The 24,217-nt window shown below is 42.3% G+C and overlaps 1 protein-coding gene across 5 annotated transcripts; it reads left to right on the top strand.

The window, feature by feature from the left end:
• The first annotated feature begins 1,659 nt into the window (after positions 1-1,659).
• On the top strand, positions 1,660-10,540 carry LOC110537649 (heterogeneous nuclear ribonucleoprotein L). 5 transcript variants are annotated; one of them, XM_021623854.2, is made up of 14 exons: positions 1,660-1,841; positions 3,093-3,211; positions 3,344-3,581; positions 3,694-3,779; positions 4,096-4,192; positions 4,305-4,377; positions 7,997-8,032; positions 8,346-8,414; positions 8,512-8,795; positions 8,948-9,069; positions 9,195-9,396; positions 9,518-9,575; positions 9,698-9,793; positions 10,146-10,540. In XM_021623854.2, exons 1-14 carry the CDS (start codon positions 1,761-1,763, stop codon positions 10,202-10,204), a joined length of 1,620 nt encoding a protein of 539 aa, XP_021479529.1. In that variant the 5' UTR covers positions 1,660-1,760; the 3' UTR covers positions 10,205-10,540. The 5 variants fall into 5 exon arrangements, with proteins under 5 accessions (XP_021479529.1, XP_021479528.1, XP_021479527.1 ...); XM_021623853.2 differs by having other exon boundaries at positions 9,686-9,793; XM_021623852.2 differs by having other exon boundaries at positions 9,698-9,841; positions 10,146-10,501.
• Positions 10,541-24,217: the final 13,677 nt, after the last annotated feature.

The raw sequence follows: 24,217 nt of genomic DNA, 5'->3' as shown, positions 1-24,217 counted from the left end.
CAGAAAGAGTAGGGATTTAAATGATCCGTGGCAAAGTCTTACTGTATGTTCTTCTCAAAGATGAAAATGGCTGATAAACAGTTGTTTTGTATGAACAGCCTATGGGTAGGGTTTCTACATTCAAATATGTGTGTTTATGGTTCAAATATATATATATACCATTTACCATTTAAAAAAATCAACAATATAAGAGTTATATATTGGAAAGACAAGAGACAACAAAAATACTATTTACACACTATTCATACATATTCATATTCTTATATACAGTTCAATTAGATCTTTAGAAAGAGATGATGTGATATAATGTATTTTTTAAAGCTTGCTTTTTGCCTGAGTAACCTCTGGTGGCAAATCATTCCACAATGCATGGCTCTATACATAACTGAGTGATGCATTAAATCTGTTTTTGGTTTGGGTACAGTGAAGAAACCCATAGTGGTGTGTCTGGTGGGGTATGTATGTCTGTTTGAAGTGTATGCAAATAGATTATACAAGTGGTTATGCATTTTCAACAAACAAATGTTTATTAAAAAGACAAGAAGAGAACAAGTCAAATTCTCTTCAACCCTCAACTCTCCAACCATGTGATGGCAGGCTATGTAAATTCATAACAAGTGAGTTTTTTCAATAACAAATTATGATCAATAACTTCAAAGGCTGCACTGAAATCTAACAATACAGTTCAAACTATTATCTTATTATCCATTTATTTTAGACAATCATCAGTCATCTGAGTCGGTGCAATACAAGTAGTACACGATTAGATATTAGGGTTTAGTTTCTCTAGTGTTTGGTTCTTAAAACATTTAAACCGGGTGTACACAACATGACCATCAAAATCCTAAAGTCACTGAGCCTCTCACATTAAACGACCGTATTTCCTGTATTTTTTTGTTGTCTTGCCAACACTAAAAGATGTGGCACAGACGGGGATGACACACTACAACGTTCTTCGCTTGGTCGTGAGGATTGTCGATTGCACGTTGTCTCGCTAAAACAATGATGTGATACGATTTAACGTAGCTACAACGAGCTGTGGATCAAAGCAGCCTCATTAACGTTTTCAGTCAGACATTTACGCTTGCCACACAGAGTTGAAATGTATAGTCAACATTTTGAATTGAATAACATTGCTTGTGCACTTCAGAGCTGTAACGATTTGATGCGTTGGTTATTTTATTTTTTATTTAACTATGCAAGTCAGTTAAGAACAAATTCTTATTTACAATGACGGCCTACCCCTACCAAACCGGGACGATGCTGAGTTAATTGTGCGCCGCCCTATGGAACTCCCAATCACGGCCGGATATGATACAGGCTGGATTCGAACCAGGGACTGTAGTGATGCCTCATGCACTGAGTGCCTTAGACCGCTGCACTGGCCTCTTCTCTGGCAAGCTCTCTTTGACTTTTTCTGATCGCCGTTTTCAAAACTTGTCGTTGTACATCTCACTCCACAAGATCCTTGCAGATTTTTGTCCGATAAAATCAAACATGTTTGAAACTACGGGGAATCTGCGCCTGCTCACAATCAGAGATCGGAAGCCCTCTGATTGCGTCTTTGACCCGCTCACATTTAACGAGCGTCGGTGACGGCCGCCCGTCCCGAGTAGGCAACAACATGGTGATTTTGTCTCCGATCTTAAAAATCGGGGCAATATCGTGTAGTGTACTCCCGGTGACAAAACACTCCAGTACAGTAGGTGGCGGCACACACTTATAATGTTTGCCATAATATTCTAGAAGAAGAAGACAACATGGCTGCTGCAGCAGGTCGCTATTACAACGAGGGTGGCAGAGCAACGAAAAGACAGAAAACCGAAGACGGGATGACGACGGTAAGTATTGACTGGCGACTTCGTTGGGGATGAAAAGTGCATGCATCAGTAAAACATTTCCTACCCCCAGCATTTTGGAACTTCGAGTGTGCAACAACATGAATGCTGAACACTAGCTAGCCTGAGCCAGACGGAACTAGCTAACGTTAGCTGAAGGTAACTAGCTAGCCGCACAACCGGTATTTTTTTTCTAGCTAAACTAGTTAGCTATGTATTTCTCCAGTTTTGTAAACGGTATTTAACGTAGCCAACATTGCTATCTTGCGTAATTGTATCGTCGAAGATGTACGGCTAATGAGGATAGTAGGTGTTAGCTAACTAGGTTCCGAACGTTAGTTAGCGTTGTATGATGGAGGTTAGTTTAGTCACCATATCCAAGCGGGAATACTTGGTGACAATTTAATTCATTTTGTGGGGTGGGTATAATTTGTGGAACGTTCCAACAGGAATCTGTTCCAAAAACTTCGTAAATAACAAGGTTGCCAACAAACAACGCAGACAAAGTTGTAAAGCGGCCGAATAAGATACCGGGTAGGGAGTGTGCTTTTTCAAAGTTTTTCACTCACCACGTTTATTCCGAAAAATGTCTGTCCTCACTGGTAACCTATGGACAAACATGAAGCATAAGCTACGTAGTGAGTTATGCCTATTCGGCAGCGAGTTAGCAAGGTGAATTGATCGTGCAATTTTGTATGCGTTGTTTGTTGAATAAACGTTGTGAGTGGAAAAACTCAACAAAATTGCCCACTCCTTACCTGGTATCTTATTCTGCCGATATACAACTTTATATGCATTGCTTGTTGGTAACTTTATTTACAACGTTTTTGGGACAGATTCCTGTTGGAACGTTCCACAAATTATACCCACCCCGTTTTGTGCACTTGTTTCCGAGTATTTTCTACCTAACTTTAAGTTAGTTAGCCAGCTAACAATCCCCAGGCTGACATCCATCCTACTCCCTTATACACGGGATTGGCTTTTCAAGAAGATCAGGCACTTTATACAAAGCCCACCACCCTTTAAATTGTGTTTATGATTTGGTGTTCTATTTAGTACACACTTTGCTTGCCAACCCCATCATTGTTTACTTTAGCTAGCTTGGATTTGTGTTGTACTCTTGGGTGGTTCCTGTGTCGCTCTGTCATCAATACAGGTTGGTTTTAATTGGTAACATACACCCTGGGGATGTCTTTATTGCATTGGTAATCTGTACTGGTTTTCTCTAATCAACTTTTTGGTCTTGTTTGTAAGGAGGGCTATGATGACCCCCATAAAACACTCCCTTCCCCAGTGGTCCACATCAGGGGCCTTGTCGATGGCATCATGGAGGCAGATCTAGTGGAAGCCCTGCAGGAGTTTGGGACCATAAGGTAATTATCCTTTTCTTTGACCAAATTTTTATTTTGCACCATTCCAAATTCATTGGTGAAGTATTTTGTTCCTGTATGTTTATCATGCAGTGCATAGAAACCAAATTATTCCATCTTCCATTCTCTTCACAGTTATGTGGTCATGATGCCCAAGAAGCGCCAGGCCCTGGTGGAGTACGAGGACATGAATGGATCCTGCAATGCTGTGACCTATGCAGCCGAGAACCAGGTCTACATTGCCGGGCACCCCGCCTTCATCAACTACTCCACCAGCCAGAAGATCTCCCGGCCCGGAGACCCAGACGACTCGCGCAGCGTCAATAACGTGCTGCTGCTCACCATCATGAACCCTATCTACCCCATCACCTCGGTAACACACCCACTATTATGCAAGGCAGCTGTTTCGTTGCCATGACAAGGCACAATTGTTTGGCTCCCTGCATTGGGTTGTTAGTCATACCATTTGTCTCTTTGCTCTGCAGGATGTGCTGTACACAGTCTGTAACAACTGTGGGCCCGTCCAAAGGATTGTCATCTTCAGGAAGAATGGCGTTCAGGCCATGGTGGAATATCCTTTGCTCAAAATCTTATATTGTTGAAAATGTCGTATCGTGCCGGGGATCTCGTCACCACACACAGGTTCACATTCTCCACTGTGCATGCCACACGACATTACTTCACGCCACAGTTAAAGCTCCTGTCAGCACCACTGACTGTTGTCATTTGCAAGTGGTGGCTAGTAAATATTTGTGCTTGACATAGATCTAATTGTGTATCAAGTGCTCATTGTTTTGTAAATAGAGCTTTGAATTACAAGAGAAACATAATGTGGAAAGGAGGCATAGTATGCATTTATTACCCATAGTTTCCTTGACTTCCCATACATTTGATGCTGTACAAAGTGCCCAGAGGGCGAAAGCCTCTCTAAATGGGGCAGACATCTACTCTGGCTGCTGCACACTGAAGATTGAGTATGCCAAGGTGAGTGGTTACATTCTTATCGTCAATTGTCCATCTAAACACTAAGGTAATTTCACTGAAGGAACACTGCAATGGGCAAAATAATCAAATGCTCAAATGTCTCTCTTTACAGCCAACCCGCCTCAACGTGTTCAAAAATGACCAGGACACCTGGGACTACACAAACCCCAACCCGAGTGGCCACGGTAAAATAAACACAGCCCCGCATCCCTCCCCATCCCCTTCTCTCTTCCCCTCCTGCTCTTATGGCATTGTGGGATGGGTAGGGTCCCAGGCCTCCGGGCGTAGTGCCTTTGAACGCCCTGCTCCATGGTGACTTTGGCCATGATGAGCAGTGATGCGGGTGAGGCACTACTTCTGTGACGCATCACGCTCTCTCACAACATGACAGACAGTAAGGGCACAAGGAGTGACCTCGAGGGGTAGCCATTTTGCAGCACATGCTCCTGCACTGTGAATCGTCTGCATCTCAGACCACTGCATGCATTCTTGGCTAAACTGATGAATGCCTCGTTATGTCACAATTGAAGCACCTAGGTTCTCGTCACACAGGTTCACATTCCCCGCAGTGTGTGTCACACCTCACTCCCTCACGTCAAGCTCCTGTCTGCACCCAAGCACCGTGTTACACCCTAGGTGTCTTGCTTGGAATGCCCCTGCACCCATTAATCTCAAAACCATATTGGAGATTTTTTTTGTTGTTGAAAAATAACACTTATGGTTCTTTTTTTAGTTTGACCAATCATGGCTAAAGTCAGGTTTGGCATTAAAATCTGTTCCTTGAGGCTAAAGTGTCAGTAGGTTTTTGTTCCAGACAGTGTGTGTTAGCAACCTCTGACCCTGTAGCTCGCATGGACCAGCTTTCCCTGCCTTTGGGGTGGCCTTTAATTAAAATGTTTATTTCATTAGGAATCTCTATGGTAACATTGCAGAGGCAAGTGTTAAAGGAATCCATGGTAGTCCTGGAACTTTCAAGAAGTCCAGTTTACGACCTGTCAATCAGTTGTTCATTCGGACTATTTGTGGATGGCAGTTTTGAATCTAGGCAGGGTTTCTTGTGGCCTTCTCTCCATTTGTAATGGTGTGCTGCCATGAGTGCCAAAATAAAATCATGGTGTTCCAGTAATGTATGAAGCTTGGTAGATACATTAATCTAACATTGCTCTCTTAGTTCAACCTCTTACAGCAGATAGTATTTGCCATCCAATGGGACACAGTGAAATTGCAGTATGCCATTTGCCTTGCTTCTAGCTGTATGCCCTGATCCCTTTATGCAAAAGGGAACACATTTCTATTTAAGGTGTTAGTCCATTTGACTATCAGATTCTCATATTTTAGCCACGATGCGTTTTGGTCTTAGTAGTTTCATCCACACCATGGCCACATCTTCATTTCAGACATTTGACACTCAGGAGGTGTAAGAGAGAAAAAATACCGGCAGTGTTTAGACAGCCCCTGTTAATGTGCAGGTGTTAAGTGCGACCGGCGCTGCTCCTCGTGTCCTCACTGTGCACAGTCATACAGACTCACCTAAAGCCCTAAGCAGACACATGCTGTAGCTTAAGACACATCAGCTACAACAGCACCCACCCACAGGCATTCCAAACCAACCAGTTCCTCGGTTAACATCGGACACAATGGGGGCAGCAGACACTGGAATTCACACAACCTGATTTTCTTCCTAATCCAAATTTCCACCACTACTCTCTCCACTTCTGCAAGGAAAACCATGTTCCTCTTTTTATCCCACTTTTGGTTTGGGGAAAATAGCCGTCCTGTTTTGATCATGGTGAGGGCCTGAGACTCCCAAGAGTCTGTGAGCAGACACCCAGCATTATCCACCACCACAGACTGATCTGATAGATTGATATCCATCCATCCTCCTCTTACAAGTACAGCATATCCCATCTCCAGAACGCTGAAGATCTCACCTATTGACACAACACATTTTGTTTGATGGGGGCAGGAGTCTGGTGTGTGGCCGATAAGGCCACTCCTCCCAGCCCTCGGGATCCGACTGTCAGACACCAACCACTAAGCGAGCAACAGAGGAGTTTTCAAAACACACTTAACAGCCCGAGAAGGGAACAGATGACACTACATACTGAGACAATATACAGAGGCAGCGGGAACACTTTTTCTCAAACTACCCCTATGCCGTCCCGTCTCTTGACTTGGGCGTGGGCTTCCTTTTGATATCACTCTCCCCTCTTGTGCTGAACAAAACACCACCGAGCTGAATACTCATGGCAACAACACACCAAGTTGAATCGCCATGACAACACACCACCATGCAGACAATGCCATTCCAGATGATTTTACTGCCAAGCACTAGATGCCTCACTTCGCCATTGGGGGGACCACATCCATTGTACAAAAAAAACAAGCAGCACACTGTGCGGCCCCTTACATGAGAAGACGCACTGCACAAACCCAAACTGGGACCACGAAGACACAAGCATCAAACACCCGCCAAGCATACAAGCACAGAGGCAAACTGATAGAAACCTCAGCATTTCCCAAACTTCTCTCTGCATTGATGGACTTGGGTGCTCTGTTTTTTTCCCTTGTACCCTCCCCCTCTTCTCTCTGTGCTGTTCTTGTGTTGATTCTACTACGTTGTTTTTTCCCTTTCTGAACTGGCCTGTAGTGATGCCTCTTAACGCCTCCCGTGTGATGCAGGTTTGGCTCTGTGTCTGACGACAAGACACGCCTCAAACGGTGCAAATGTCCTCTGGCTTTGCGGTCAAAGCACGGTAAGCTGGAAATGTGCCTCAAATGGCAACACTTAAAAACAAAGCAACCAACTTGGAGCGAAGCGTGGAAGATTGGTGTATACTCTTTCTCTGGTGGGGAAATGTGGAAACAGTGAGTTGAAGCTGGAGTCACAGGTTTGGTGGGTGGGATCCTCACTGACCAGCCTTCTGCATCCTGTGTTCTCCGTGTCTGGTGCTGTAAGTACATGTAAAGAGACGTGACTGACCAGGTGATAGAGAATGATTGAAATGTAAATGTCTGCTTGTTGTGATTGACTTTGTCAACCCCATTTGTAAATCGTTGACTTATCAAATTAGTTCTGGAATCTCCTCACTGAGATTGCTGCTAGTGCTCAGTAGGCTATCCTCTGTATTATTGCTTTAGAAATGTGTTGTCTCACAGCAACTTCTATGAAAAGGGGAAGAAGGAATTGAATTTCTAGTCTCATATTTTGATGCAGACCACTGTTAGATGTATAAGTTAAAGTAGTTTCTAAAATCACAATTCACTGGACATTTGAGGAAATGTCTCTGTGGTTGTTGCTCCATATTATAGCTAGCCAATGTAATATATTCACTCACACGTATACAATTCTAGGCCATGTTTTTGTCAAATGCTTTTCAGACTGTTGTCCATGGGTGGGGTGCTATGCATTTGTCAGGCTATGAAACTCAAGTCCTGCTAGAATCAAATAAACATTAAGCTTAGCTACTAAGTGATATTCAATGTATTATTAGTGCTATATCACATTACTACTAACTGGGGAAAAGGGCTGCTCCTTTTAACCAATGTAATGACTGTACATTTTAATAGAATTGTTCTGATTTATAAAAAAATAAAACAAATCTTAATACATGTAGCCCGTTAATGTTTGAATTAGTTTATTTGTCAGGTGGTTCTAGTTTTTCCTAGATGTCATTTTATGTTTTGCAACATGTTACTGATTAAATGTTAATTTGATATTCTTGCTTTTGGTTAAACTATAAACAAATATTCAAGTTTGTACATGATTTGTTTTGGTTTTGACATGTGTATGTACCTGCACAGATGCTGACGCTGAAGGCAATTGGAACAATTCACAAGGTGTGTGTGAGTTCGTATGATAATGATTGAGCAATAATGGAATACATTAGTGTGACTCTGTTCCATTCGCTATGCTGCTGTTAAATCCTCATACAAATCTCCAGTATGTTACATTTTGTTTTAGTTATGGTAACAAATGGTATGAGGGCCTGCATAAGCTTGTAACGTATGGTTTTAAGACAGTAAATATTTTAACCCAGCTTCTCGTGCATGTTAATCACAACACTGCCCCATAGCTTGTAGCTGTGCCTCTTTTGATACACTGTCAAATCAGCATTCAGTGGCTAACTTTATTGCTATTTCTTGCTCTCAGATCCCAATGCCAACCCCAACAAGCGTGCGAGGCCGCCAGCTCTACTAGGAGACCACCCTCCAGAGTATGGTAAGTATAGGAGTTGGGATGTCTAGAAGGACTCCAGTGACTATTTTAATCGGTTTGCCCAGTAACCACCACTCTGTCTATCCATTCCTCTCACAAGGCGGGCCGACTGGTGCTTATCACGGCTACCATGATGAAAGTGGCTACGGGCCCCCTCCTCCTCACTATGAGGGCGGGCGCCGCATGGGGCCTCCGATGGGAGGGCGTGGCCGCGGACGTGGTGGAAGCTACGGGGGACCTGGGTACGGACATGGCCCACCTCCCCCCGGTGACTACACCGCCCACGCTGACTCCCCTGTTGTCATGGTGTACGGCCTGGAGCCCGCGAAGATCAATGCCGACAAGGTCTTCAACGTCTTCTGTCTCTACGGCAATGTGGAGCGGGTGAGTCCAGACAGGGGAGCAGTGTATTATTGAGGCAGAGGTTATAGACTGTTCTTGTTGGGGGTATAGACTGGTGAAAAATCTGTTCTGTGGCCATGCTGGAGGTGGGTAGTAGGATAGTGTTTCTGAACCCTGTCCCCCTTCGTCCTCAGGTGAAGTTCATGAAGAGTAAGCCGGGGGCAGCCATGGTGGAGATGGGCGACTGCTACGCTGTGGACCGTGCCATCAGCCACCTCAACAACAACTTCCTGTTTGGACAGAAGCTCAACGTCTGGTCAGTGCTGCTTTCAAACTCTGCATGCACATTGACATCCAAAGAAACTGACTAGTAACAGACGCCTCACAGGTTTGTGGTGTTAATGTACACTCATACTAGTGTTGTCCATCCACCGTCCACAGTGTGTCCAAGCAGCAGGCCATCATGCCTGGTCAGTCCTATGAACTGGAGGACGGCTCCAGCAGCTTTAAGGACTTCCACGGCTCCCGCAACAACCGCTTCACCTCCCCGGAGCAGGCGGCAAAGAACCGCATCCAGCATCCCAGCAATGTCTTGCACTTCTTCAACGGGCAGCCCGACATCTCCGTGGAGGTCTTCAATGGGGTAAGACAACTGGAGAGGATTCGGGGGCTGTGAGCTTTGGATTGGGTTGTTGGTTTTCTTGGAGATTTGAATGTTACAAGTTTACTTACCTGGTTTGTGTGTGGGGGGCTGATCCTTTCAGGTCTGTGAGGAACTTGGTGTGAAGAACCCATCCAGCATCAAACTCTTCACTGGAAAGAGTGAGTGATATGAACTTTATTTGCATGAATATCTGGTCTTTAAATTCGAGTGAATTCCCATGGGTCAGGTGTTGCAGTGTCAATAAATTAGAATGTGTGTCTCGCCTCGGGTGGCGCGACAGGTGAGAGGAGCTCATCCGGGCTGCTGGAGTGGGAGTCTATAAACGATTCCATGGAGGCTCTGGCCATGATGAACCACTACCAGATGAAGAACCCCAGTAAGTACTCCGACTGCGATAACAACACCACCGCTAATGATACCAACGGTGAGCAAATACACTAGTCTGTCCTTCAGGAGTGACTTTCCCAAAAACATGATCATCTTCAGCGCTGAGATCACCTTAAGGCCAGGATTCATTCAAAGCCACGGTACTACCCTACCGACTATGTTCGCAGAGATCAAATTCATGGTAAACGCTGCAGATTTTGGCTCAAGTGTAAATGTAGGAACTATGATCTTAATGCTAAAGATTCTTTGTTTTTGGGAATCCACCCCAGACTAGTTAATGTATTATTCCAGACTGACACAAGCTTTCCAGTTGGCTAACCTCCCCCTCCCCTTTCTTCCAGGTGGTCCGTACCCTTACACACTGAAGCTGTGTTTCTCAACTGCGCAGCATGCCAACTAGAAAGAACTCTGACCCCCCCCCACAAATCTGTAATGCTCTGTGTCCATGCATAGTGTATTTTGCATTCACATCTTCACTACAAGTCCCCTGTATGAATCAGAAACAAAATGTATGAGACCGACAAGTGTTTTCCTTTAACTTAAGTGCTAATATTGCGGACAGGATTTTGTACCAGTGAGTGTATTGTTTGATGTAGAATTATTATTTTTTTGACTTATTGTTGAATTTGATTTGTTCTGTACATTAGACCTTGGAAAAAAGAACCGCTCCTATTCTGAAATAAAAATTCCATGTTAATACGGCCTGTCTGTTTTTAATAAAGTGAATGGTGAACTATAGGGCTGTGATCTTTTCAGTTAGTAGATATAAGGCCTTAAACAGGTTCTTCAATCCTGGACCACAGCAGGTATACACAATGAAGCAGAAGAGGATTCCTACTACGGTGGCCAGGGTCATCTGGAGGAAGGAAACAACAGTACTGAAAGGGAAGATATGTCATGATTTGTGGTTATATTCTATTTGAGTCCAAGGGTGCATCCCAAATGGCACCCTATTTAGTGCACTACTTTTGACTAGAGCAAGTTGTGCACTGAATAGGGTACTGTTTAATTTATCAATTTAACCATTTTGAAAAATGAGCACACAACTTGTAAAAGATATGCAAATAAGAAAAATCAGGATTGCAAACACTGTATGGATGTTAAAGATATAACTATTTGGAACAACCCAGTGACCAGACTTACCAGCACGTAGAACAGGCCTCTGGTGTGGTCCAACGGGAATCCATGCATGTGGAGTATAAACCACAATGCATAGTCACAGTATGTACTCTAATTCATACCCCTAAAGAATGTAAGGCCATGTCCAATTAACATACAATCAGATTTTGAGTGCACACTTTCTGAGAAAGTAGAACCTATACACATGTAACACTTGACCCTTACTTGTTTGAGACTTTGACAAAGTAAGTCTGGTGCTTCCAGGATCTGTGCCGCCATGTTGACACGGAGCGTTTCCCCTGACACATCCAACTGCACCACACCAGCCAGTGATCAGTATGTAGCCTGTTAGTGCTGTATAGCCAACTCAAGGTTTGATATTGACAAAGACCACATGAGTTCAGGCTATACAGCTCAAACAGGACCAGGGTAGAAACTATGCCAAGACTAAAGATGCACCTTAGTACAGTCAGGAATTCACAGCATTACACAGACGAGAGTGAAAGACTGGGAAGAGTATACTGATTATATGGAGTGTTACCAAATCTTGTTTGTAGTGCCATGCATGACCACAAATCCTTCCTCAGTGACATTGACATTTGTCCATGTCTTCAAACATCCAAACCAGTGTCCTCTGGGATAGACAGAGAAACCAGGGGGAGTCCAACAAATATGCATCTCTATTGGTAGCATATATCACACCAACCTTGTTCTAATATACTAAAAGTATACATTTGGGTCCTCCTGTGTGTTTTCCAGTGCAACTCCGTCACCTGTAGTTGAGGCTGTTGTAGTTCAGCAGCACCTCTTGAGTGTAGAGGCAGATGTGATCTTTCAAGTAAGCTCCTCCACCTAGCTGTAGTGTAACAAATAGAGACGGTATTATATCAAGCCATGGGCAGCGATTCATTCATGTATACATTTTATTTTTCAGTAAAGAAAAGCAGGACAAGAGATGAGATTGATGTCCTCGAGAAAAGATAGAACACTGCAGACAGATACAAAACAGAGGACATGTAGAGGGCCACAGTGGTAGTAGATCAGTTCAGATTTAGGTTAATGGTCAAAACTTGTCTTTGCAAAATGTAACCATTTCAAAACAGGCTTTGTTCAAGGTCATAGTTTCACAGTCTTTGTAGTAGAAGCATGATGGGGTTGGGGTAGTTACAATAGCCCTTGTTGCAGGCACACTGCTCCAGGGTGGTGGTGATGTCAAATGCCAGGCAGTTGCCAGGAAGGCAGCCGATGTAGATGAGTACCCTGTGCAGCCCTTGAGTGCTGGTGCAAAGCAAAGGGAATATATTTGTGTCCTTTAAAAAAGCTAAAATTATCCCATTATCCCAATGGGACTCAAAGGGAATACCCTGAAATCTCAGACTTCAGTACGCTAAAAACAACTGGGAACTCGGAAGGAAATGAGCTCTGACTTGGAAAAATCGTTTTGAACGGTCATCCAACTCAGAATTCCAATTTGAGAACTCTGACTTTTTGACCTAAAGATCACTGACATCATGATTTGACTTTGTATTTATCAGTTCCCAGTTGTCTTGAATGCACCATAAAACTCATGGTAGGCTACTCTTCGCCATCTCATATCTGTGTGAAGCTGGATTCAGTGCTCTCGTTTGCAATAAAACCAAATATCAATCTAAGTTGGATGTGACAGCAGAGATGAGTTGCGCACTGTCGACCACGCCCCATGACTTTGAGAAGCTCCGACACGACATGCATCAAGTACACTAATATCATTAGTGGTGGTGAGATAGGAGACATTATGTCAGACCAATTTTCAATTGACTGCCTCACATTAAAAGTATGTGATGGTGAGTTGAGAAGATAATCAGAAATGCTGTTTTTCAATTGACTGCCATAGCCCCAAATATGGGGGGGAATCGCAAGAATTTTCAGATATCAAAATGTGGTCGTGGACCAAAAAGGTTTGGGAACACCTGGCGTAAACTGTTTGACCTGTGTGGCTCAGTTGGTAGAGCATTGTGCTTGCAACGCTAGCATCGTGGCCCGTGGGTTCAATTGCCGCTGGGGCCACCAATAAGAAAATGGATTCATGCTCTGGATAAAAACATCTGCTAAATCACATATATTATTATATTACATTGAGCGTTTAGAAGTGCCAGTGAACAACAAAAAATATGTGAAGATGAAACTCTTTGTCAAATGATGTTCCCCCTGGAAAATGTGTCAGAGAAGCATGTTGTAGGTTGTAAAAGAAAAGTGGTGGTGAAAAAGTGAAGAACATACTGAGGTATCTAAAGCTTGGTTTATGCATGCATTACCTTATATAACATGGCTGTAGTGGTTGTCGGACGATTCAGCCAAAAGCCAGATGTAGTTGTCACAACACATGACGTAAAACATCACAGAAATACCAACAGAATGCTCTTGAACAGTTTATTAGTATTTTGAAATTATTTTCACCGGTGTAAGAACTGGGTTAAAACAGCATTTGTTTTCTTTCAAATACTTTGAGTGTTTGAGCGTGCCTGGAGTGCAAGATGGCTCAACAAACACAGATGAAGAATTTCAAAGAACTGTTATGGAAATTCTAACCAGAAAGGAAGATAGACTGTAGATTCTTCAAACAACAACCTTTTATTATAAGAATTGCAATTCCGGAGCAGTTAACAATCACTCAAAAGGTGCAGAGTTAAGAGCCCAGTGAACAAGAGTTGGGTCTCAGCTTTTATAACCTTTGTCTACATGGCAGTTTAGCAGGTGTGTGAGATCATGATGGGAACATAGCGATCAAACAAGTGATAATATCAGTTGTGTTACTCCTTTCTGCTGATAGAATTGTCACTGCTGCTCAAGCTAGCCCCTGTTTTCTTCATATCTCCACACAGCTGTGCGCTTGAAACATACAAAAAGAACAGGATGGATCAAAAACTGATCACTCTCAGACAGCCCTTTGTCTTTAGCCGCATGACTAAGTTACTCAGAAACAAGAGACGAAAAACACTGGCTTCTTCTTACATGAGAGAAACAGACAGTGGACATGTACAGGTTTAAATCTCATTCAGTGCATGAGCATAACAGAGTTTGTATTTGTTCCACCATATTCCTCCCCTTTGAGACTAAACTCAACCTAATATAAAATTACAAGTAAGCATGGAAGTAATAATTCATAATGTAAGAGTGATTGTACAGCATTGTCAGGCAGCCAGGCTCTACAATAGCCTGCCATTCCTGTGAGTGTTAACATACAGTCAAAGGTTTGGACACACCAACTCATGCCAAGAGTGTGCAAATCTGTCATCATGGCAAAGGGTGGATACTTTGAAGAATCTCAACTATAAAATATATTTAGATTTTTTCAACACCTTTTTGGTTACTACATGATTCCATATGTGTTGTTTCATAGTTTTGATGTTGTCACTATTATTCTACAATGTAGAAAATAGTAAATTTAAAGAAAATACCTTGAAAGTCTGTATGTTGTTTTGTAACTGGCTGTGGTACAGATAGAATTGCAGCCAAATGTTCTCGACCTAATTTTCTACCTTTTGATGTAATGTCATGTCCTAGATACTTAACGGATTGAGACACAAGCTGCAGATTGTTCTTAGAAACTTTGTGGACATTTTCAGCAAGTGACACTGACAGAGCTATGGTGTCGACTTCGCATGCTTGTTGGTTTTCAGAACACAGTAACAGGTCGTCGACATACTGTATTAAATACTCCCAGCAGGGGGTATGAAATCTTCTAAATCTAAAATGGTCCAAGCCCAACGCTTGTTTAAAAATGTAAACGCAAATCAGAGCTGTGATTCTGGAGCGACGGGAATGCTAAAGAAAGCATTAGCCATATCAACAACTAAAAACCATTTACCAAACGTCGGCACGGCAGATAGTACTGTAACAAGGTTTGACACAACAGGTGCCCTTGCTCGAACAGAATCATTAATTAATATGGCTGCGATCCCCGTACAGGGATCAACATCAGGGGAAATTTCAGAGTGACAACTAAAAATACAACGTCGTAACATTAAACATTCTTGAAAATGCAAGTGTCTTACATCTTTCAAAAGATTAGGATCTTGGTAATCAAACTATGTTTTCCGATTTAAAATAGCTATTACAGAGAACAAATACCATGCTTTTGTTTGAGAAGAGCAATCAACAACAAAAACATTTTTCGCCATGACAGTTTTTACACATTCACATCTGAAGGTAAAATTATGAATTACATTCTGATATCTTGCTCTTATTTCTCTTCCTGAGGGTCCCAGTGATCAAATGAAGTGCCGTTTTCTTTGATAAAATCAATTTTTATACCCTAAATTGAAACATTTTGTAACCCGTTTGTGCCGTGAATTCCATCTCTATACATTTTTTTACGGAGCATTCGACGTAATTACACACGGTAAACAATCGTTTATCTAGTCATGGTTGGTTTCAGTGCATTCCTCTGGATGTTTGCAACACAGCCAAAATCATTGTTTTTTTTTGCGGGGAGTATTGACCGAAGTGAACTGATTTGTAGACAACGAGACCTTGCGCAACAATAATTTTAGCGAAGCTTCATTGATTGACTGTATTTCTGCCCAATGACCACTGATCTTCTTGAAATCTAGCTGGGTAGATAGCCAATGAGCTGAGGTAAACGCCAGTATGTAATGGTTTTGGGTTGGACCACCATTCCTTGTTTGTAAATGCACGCGTAAGGAACTCCATTCTCGCCTTGACTATCAGAGGAGTTGCTGTGACGCTTGTTACACGCAGCAGTATTTAGTAAAGTTGTATTTTCAATGATTTCATTGAAGACATCATGGTGAATAAATCAGGAAAAGCGAAGTCAAAGTCTAAAGTGAAAAAGTGAAAGTGAGACAGATTTTTTTGTTTGAGGAATCTTTGAGTGTTATGATTCAAGCAGGAACTGAGGAGCTGTTTCTGCAAGGACAGGACAGACTTCTGGACGGGTAAGTGCTAATGCCGTTTTATGAAATATAAATATGTATATATTTTTTTTCTTTCTTCCCCCCCAAAATATATATATATATATATATATATTTTGCAATTTGCAATGAAATGTGTGGTTTGTTTGTGTGTGTGTGTGTGTGTGTGTATGTGTGTGTGTGTGTGTGTGTGTGTATACATGTATATATATATATATATATATATATATATATATATATATATACAGTGCCTTGCGAAAGTATTCGGCCCCATTGAACTTTGCGACCTTTTGCCACATTTCAGGCTTCAAACATAAAGATATAAAACTGTATTTTTTTTGTGAAGAATCAACAACAAGTGGGACACAATCATGAAGTGGAACGACATTTATTGGATATTTCAAACTTTTTTAACAAATCAAAAACTGAAAAATTGGGCGTGCAAAATTATTTAGCCCCCTTAAGTTAATACTTTGTAGCGCCACCTTTTGCTGCGATTAAAGCTGTAAGTCGCTTGGGGTATGTCTCTATCAGTTTTGCACATCGAGAGACTGAAATGTTTTCACATTCCTCCTTGCAAAACAGCTCGAGCTCAGTGAGGTTGGATGGAGAGCATTTGTGAACAGCAGTTTTCAGTTCTTTCCACAGATTCTCGATTGGATTCAGGTCTGGACTTTGACTTGGCCATTCTAACACCTGGATATGTTTATTTTTGAACCATTCCATTGTAGATTTTGCTTTATGTTTTGGATCATTGTCTTGCTGGAAGACAAATCTCCGTCCCAGTCTCAGGTCTTTTGCAGACTCCATCAGGTTTTCTTCCAGAATGGTCCTGTATTTGGCTCCATCCATCTTCCCATCAATTTTAACCATCTTCCCTGTCCCTGCTGAAGAAAAGCAGGCCCAAACCATGATGCTGCCACCACCATGTTTGACAGTGGGGATGGTGTGTTCAGCTGTGTTGCTTTTACGCCAAACATAACGTTTTGCATTGTTGCCAAAAAGTTCAATTTTGGTTTCATCTGACCAGAGCACCTTCTTCCACATGTTTGGTGTGTCTCCCAGGTGGCTTGTGGCAAACTTTAAACAACACTTTTTATGGATATCTTTAAGAAATGGCTTTCTTCTTGCCACTCTTCCATAAAGGCCAGATTTGTGCAATATACGACTGATTGTTGTCCTATGGACAGAGTCTCCCACCTCAGCTGTAGATCTCTGCAGTTCATCCAGAGTGATCATGGACCTCTTGGCTGCATCTCTGATCAGTCTTCTCCTTGTATGAGCTGAAAGTTTAGAGGGACGGCCAGGTCTTGGTAGATTGCAGTGGTCTGATACTCCTTCCATTTCAATATTATCGCTTGCACAGTGCTCCTTGGGATGTTTAAAGCTTGGGAAATATTTTTGTATCCAAATCCGGCTTTAAACTTCTTCACAACAGTATCTCGGACCTGCCTGGTGTGTTCCTTGTTCTTCATGATGCTCTCTGCGCTTTTAACGGACCTCTGAGACTATCACAGTGCAGGTGCATTTATACGGAGACTTGATTACACACAGGTGGATTGTATTTATCATCATTAGTCATTTAGGTCAACATTGGATCATTCAGAGATCCTCACTGAACTTCTGGAGAGAGTTTGCTGCACTGAAAGTAAAGGGGCTGAATAATTTTGCACGCCCAATTTTTCAGTTTTTGATTTGTTAAAAAAGTTTGAAATATCCAATAAATGTCGTTCCACTTCATGATTGTGTCCCACTTGTTGTTGATTCTTCACAAAAAAATACAGTTTTATATCTTTATGTTTGAAGCCTGAAATGTGGCAAAAGGTCGCAAAGTTCAAGGGGGCCGAATACTTTCGCAAGGCCCTGTATGTCAGATATATATATTTTCAATTTTTTTATTCAAATGGAATGGAGTAGAACAGCAAACACACACATGGCCACTGCGCCTGCTACTCCTCTCCATTTCCATATGAAATAGCCATTGGGTGCTGTTCAGGGGAGGGCAGGCCCACAACAATGGCCAGAGTTGAATGGAACAGCACTTCACCTTAGTGACGGTTCCCTCTGCTCTATACAATACATATCTGTTTATTTTATGTGATGATAAAAGGCTCATACAATACAAATATTTTTTTAATGTTTTCTTTCACAGTGATAGCGACTCCGACTGGGAGCCCCCAGTGCCAAGCTGCCCGCTCTACCTCTGCCCGCTCTACCTCTGCCCCCTCTACTCCTGCCTCCAGTGGTGTTCATATGCCACAGTTCATTACTGCAGGCATGACTGTGCCTCAGGGCCAAAAGGGCACAGCATGGAGGCGTCGTTGTGTTCTGTGTCGCATGAACTGCACCACTTGTTCAGTTTGCCTCTGCTTTACATCAGAAAGAGACTGCTATGGGACATGGCACAGGCAGCAAAATATTGTGTAGAGGACTTCCAAAGGGTGTACTGTTTTAAAAAAATAATTGTTTTCTAACTTTTTTTGTGAGTTGTTGTTAGAATTGCTTTTTGACATGTTGTATATAGTTATTTGCACTATTGTATATAGTTATAGCTCATTTCACCAATTCGGCCACTTGGGTACATTTGGGCAACTTGTGTGGGACACCTGGGTGACTTCATGCTAAATGTCACGTAGCTCACCCATTCCTGAAGTTATCAGTCTGAAACTTTGCACACCTACAGTTGCCCTTGTGTGTTATCCATCAAAATTATTTCCAGCATCCTATCTGACTGTGTGGCTATTCTAGTACATGTGAAAGATGATACTACAACAATAAAAAACAGAAAACTTATGCTCTTTCTTTCTCTTTTCTTCCACCAGATCTACTGTGTTATATTATCCTACATTCAATTAACATTTCCACAAACTTCAGAATGTTTCCATTCAAATGATACAAAGAATATGCATATCCTTGCCTCTGGGGCTGAGCTACAGGCAGTTAGATTAAGGTACGTCTTCAGGCGGAAATTGAGAACAAGGGATGCAGCCATAAGAGGTTTGAACTGGTCTAAGATCTTAAATAAAACGGCAATCACTCGAGGATTTCCGGACGGGAAGGAGTGTCTGTTACAGGGAGTGGCTGGACAAGGCACAATATCGCTTTCTACCAATAAAGCATGAACAGGGGTAATTCCCCCGCAATGTCTCCTAACTCAGAGGATACTGGGCTCGGCCGTTTCTGTGTGCTCTCAGGTGTGACGTAAGCGGTTCCACCCTCCTCATTTGCCCAATGTCAAACTTATCTTTAGCCCACAGAGAGTCTGGGAGACCAGCCAACAAGGGTGATTCAGTCTCAAAATAAACCACCTGTTTAGTTGGTTTCACATCAAGGCCATGGACACCTCGTTGAGCAGGTGCATTCCAAAAGAATGGCACACAATGTACAGTGCCTTCAGAAAGTATTCAGACCCTGTGACTTTTTCCACATTTTGTTATGTTACAGCCTTATTGTATAATTGATGAAATCAAATAAAACAACTCAGCAATCTACAGACAATATCCCATAATGACAAAGTGAAAACAGGTTTCTAGAAAGTTTTGCAAATGTTTAAAAAAATAAAAAACAGAAATACCTTATTTACATAAGTATTCAGACCCTTTGCTTTGAAATTCGAAATTGAGCTCAGGTGCATCCTGTTTCCATTGATCATCCTTGAAATGTTGCTACAACTTGATTGGAGTCCACCTGTGGTGAATTCAATTGATTGGACACGATTTGGAAAGGCATACACATGTCTATATAAGGTTTTACAGTTGACAGTGCATGTCAGAGCAAAAAATCAAGCCATGAGTTTGAAGAAATTGTCTGTAGAGCTCTGAGACAAGATTGTGTCGATGCACAGATCTGGGGAAGGGTACCAAAAAATGCCTGCAGCATTAAAGGTCCCAGTGGCCTCCTTCATTTTTAAATGGAAGAAGTTTGGAACCTCCAAGACTCTTCCTAGAGCTGACCGCCTGGCCAAACAGCAATCAGGGGAGAAGGGTCTTGGTCAGGGAGGTGACCAAGAACCAGGTGGTCACTCTGAAAAGCTCCAGAGTTCCTATGTGGAGATGGGAGAACCTTCCAGAAGGACAACCTTCTCTGCAGCACTCCACCAATCAGGCCTTTATGGTAGAGTGGCCAGAAGGAAGCCACTTCTCAGTAAAAGGCACATGACAGCCCGCTTGGAGTTTGCCAAAAGGCACCTAAAGACTCTCAGACCATGAGAAACAAGATTCTCTGTTCTGATGAAACAAAGATTGAACTCTTTTTGCCTGAATTCCAAAGTCACATCTGGAGAAAACCTGGCACCATCCCTACGGCGAAGCATGGTGGTGGCAGCATCATGCTGTGGAGATGTTTTTCCAGTGGCAGGGACTGGGAGACTAGTCAGGATCGAGGAAAAGATTAACGAAGTAAAGTAGTGAGATCCTTGATGAAAACCTGCTCCAGAGCGCTCAGTACCTCCGACTGGGGCAAAGGTTCACATTCCAACAGGACATCGACCCTAAGCACACAGCCAAGACAACGCAGGAGTCGCTTCGTGACAAGTCTCTTACCGTTTTTCCCAATTGTTTACACACTAAAACTGGCTCATGAGGCACAATGACCCAGATCTGCAATACTACTGGCACGTTTTGCTTTTCACTCAGATGGCAATTCTATAACAAACATTTGGCAAAAAAAACAATTATCTTTGGCACAACCTTCACAACTAAAATATGTTGTGTTTAGATGAAAAGCAACACTGTTCAACAAGCTAAGCTCAATTACCAATTGATCGCTTTCTCTCTACACATGTGCAAACACTAATGGCAGAAATGTTCACTTTGCAATCAGACCTTTGGTATGGATCAAAAGGCCACATGTGAATACTCTTGTGTTTGGAGAACAATGGAAGCAAACTTGGCAGAGAGAGGTAGAACAAGGAGAGTAATCTCTGATGAAATTTGGGCAACTATGGTGGACCATGTGGTCAACCATGGTTTGACCTTGAGAGGCTGGGCAGAGAGTGCTGCCCAATCTGAGCCGCTTCACCGTAGCACCCATCATCTGGACATTCCAAAATCAAAATATGTATTGTAGAAGGCTCAAGGGTGTGGGGTTTCCACAACTCCAAGTTCAATAACAAAACATGCAGTAGCACAACTAGAAAGCAAATGGGTGGTTTATTAGGGATTTTTGTACACATGGGGAAAAAGGGAGAATTCACCAATTACTTCACAGTCCACAAGCCTTTCTTATTGTCCGTTCCTTCCTCCAGGGGTAATCCTAAAACTCAGGTCCTCCGCCAATCTGGTTGGGGGGTAATCCAACAGTCAAGGTCACAACAGGTAATCTCACATATATTATTATTTATTCCACTCTTCATAACACACATTGCTTTCGCCTTACTCTGCCCCTTTGTGCAGGCTGCTTCCTCCTTTAACTTCAAGCATTCCCTGGCTTAACGATCCACAGCCTCGCCTCGTCGGGTCAGGAAGTCCATATAAGGCTCAGGGGTGGAGCCAGCGGACTGCAAGTTATCTCCCCTCAATAACCACTCCCCTCACCTCTCCCTGCCGTCTGCCACATTATGTACTGCAGACATTGGACCTATCTACTACTTTTACTACTTTACAGTAGTACAACATAAAGCACAGTAAAACTGTAGATTCCAATACATACAGTAAGGCGAAAAAAAGTAAATGTTTTAAGTATTACTTTATGTATGAAATTGGGAGCTATACTACTTTGTAACATGTTTATTTTGTATACTTTATTACTGTAGTGTTTACTCTACTGCATGCTATTTAGTTTTTGTAGAACTGAAAGACGTCCACCATGTACGTGGTGGTAGAAAGTGTCTATTTACAGATGAACAGGAGGCTTCCATTGTGCAAATGGTAGTTGAAAATAATGCCATAAGACTGTGGGAAATCCAACAACAGATTATTGAAAACTCTGCCATAACATCAGAGCGAGCTTATCATCCATAGCCAGCATCGTTAAGAAACACCAACTCCGGATGAAGCAAATCTACAGAGTGCCATTTGAATGGAGTTCCCAAAGAGTGAAAGATAAATGGTAAGAATATGTGCAAGTAAGCAATGTAGTAGTACTACATTTGATGTTGCCAGTGAACCTAACTATATAGCAATTACAGTATTTACAGTTATTTCAGAGAATCATGAAGTTGGATGCAAGTCCTATCCCTCAGGAACTCATATTCATAGATGAGGCTGGATTCAACTTAGCAAAGACAAGGAGGAGAGGAAGGAACATCATTGGTCAATGCACCATCAATGATGTACCTGGCCAGCGTGGGGGAAATGTCACCATATGCGCAGTTATGAGCCACGATGGGGTCCTCCACTGCCATGCCACCCTTGGACCATACAACACTGCCCATCTCCTTAATTTCCTGAACACCTTACATGACAATCTTTTTCAGCCAGAGCAGAGAGGGCCAGGCGATCCTGAGCAGCAAATGTATGTTCTAATTTGGGACAACGTGAGTTTCCATTGGGCTGCTCAGGTCCACAACTGCTTCCATGACCAAACAACAGATATGACAGATTTTCTTTTCGCAATTTAGTATTTGTTTCTTGACTTAGCATTTCTACACAATCTAATATGACCCTTTTGTGGTATTTTTTTAGTCACTTATTGTAAATAAGAATATAATATGTTTCTAAACACTTCTACATGAATGTGGATGCTACCATGATTATGGATAATCCTGAATGAATTGTGAATAATGATGAGTGAGAAAGTTAGACGCACAAATATCATACCCCCCCCCAAAAATGCAAACCTCCACTGTTATTATAATAGTGAGAGGTTAGCATGTCTTGGGGGTATGATATTTATGCGTCCAACTTTCTCACTCATCATTATTCACAATTCATTCAGGATTATCAGTAGAAACATATAATATTTTTTATTTACAATAAAAGTGACTCCAAAAGTGACACAATATATTATATACCATTAATTTCTATTGGGCACAAAATAATCTGAAACAGCCTCCCGAGTGGCGCTGCGGTCTAAGGCACTGAAACCACTCCCCCTCCAATAGAGCCATATATTACGAAGACAACAACAGCTGAAAATTGCCCTGCCCCTTAATCGTGGTTGATGTGTAAACAATCATCTGCAAGTTAATAGCAGTCAGCAGTTCACACACCTTGTAGGCTACTGGGAAGACAGGCTACACTTAAAGTAGATGGCCCTAGCTAGCAAAAAGACAGTAATATACAGTGCCTTGCGAAAATATTCAGCCCCCTTGAACTTTTTTTTGCCACATTTCAGGCTTCAAACATAAAGATATAAAACTGTATTTTTTTGTGAAGAATCAACAACAAGTGGGACACAATCATGAAGTGGAACGACATTTATTGGATATTTCAAACTTTTTTAACAAATCAAAAACTGAAAAATTGGGTGTGCAAAATTATTCAGCCCCTTTACTTTCAGTGCAGCAAACTCTCTCCAGAAGTTCAGTGAGGATCTCTGAATGATCCAATGTTGACCTAAATGACTAATGATGATAAATACAATCCACCTGTGTGTAATCAAGTCTCCGTATAAATGCACCTGCACTGTGATAGTCTCAGAGGTCCGTTAAAAGCGCAGAGAGCATCATGAAGAACAAGGAACACACCAGGCAGGTCCGAGATACTGTTGTGAAGAAGTTTAAAGCCGGATTTGGATACAAAAATATTTCCCAAGCTTTAAACATCCCAAGGAGCACTGTGCAAGCGATAATATTGAAATGGAAGGAGTATCAGACCACTGCAAATCTACCAAGACCTGGCCGTCCCTCTAAACTTTCAGCTCATACAAGGAGAAGACTGATCAGAGATGCAGCCAAGAGGCCCATGATCACTCTGGATGAACTGCAGAGATCTACAGCTGAGGTGGGAGACTCTGTCCATAGGACAACAATCAGTCGTATATTGCACAAATCTGGCCTTTATGGAAGAGTGGCAAGAAGAAAGCCATTTCTTAAAGATATCCATAAAAAGTGTTGTTTAAAGTTTGCCACAAGCCACCTGGGAGACACACCAAACATGTGGAAGAAGGTGCTCTGGTCAGATGAAACCAAAATTGAACTTTTTGGCAACAATGCAAAACGTTATGTTTGGCGTAAAAGCAACACAGCTCATCACCCTGAACACACCATCCCCACTCTCAAACATGGTGGTGGCAGCATCATGGTTTGGGCCTGCTTTTCTTCAGCAGGGACAGGGAAGATGGTTAAAATTGATGGGAAGATGGATGGAGCCAAATACAGGACCATTCTGGAAGAAAACCTGATGGAGTCTGCAAAAGACCTGAGACTGGGACGGAGATTTGTCTTCCAACAAGACAATGATCCAAAACATAAAGCAAAATCTACAATGGAATGGTTCAAA

This window comes from Oncorhynchus mykiss, chromosome 12 (assembly GCF_013265735.2).
Source record: "Oncorhynchus mykiss isolate Arlee chromosome 12, USDA_OmykA_1.1, whole genome shotgun sequence".
Classification (NCBI taxonomy): Eukaryota; Metazoa; Chordata; class Actinopteri; order Salmoniformes; family Salmonidae; genus Oncorhynchus; species Oncorhynchus mykiss.
Note: the sequence above shows the minus strand (reverse complement) of the source record. Positions and strands in the feature narration are given on the sequence as shown.

Bases quoted from the DNA above. Each gene is read 5' to 3' on its own strand.
- LOC110537649 (XM_021623849.2), top strand. From the start codon at position 1,761: ATGGCTGCTGCAGCAGGTCGCTATTACAACGAGGGTGGCAGAGCAACG. The intron at 3,582-3,693 runs GTAACACACCCA...TTTGCTCTGCAG, and splicing joins CTATCTACCCCATCACCTCG to GATGTGCTGTACACAGTCTG. The intron at 8,033-8,345 runs GTGTGTGTGAGT...TCTTGCTCTCAG, and splicing joins CAATTGGAACAATTCACAAG to ATCCCAATGCCAACCCCAAC.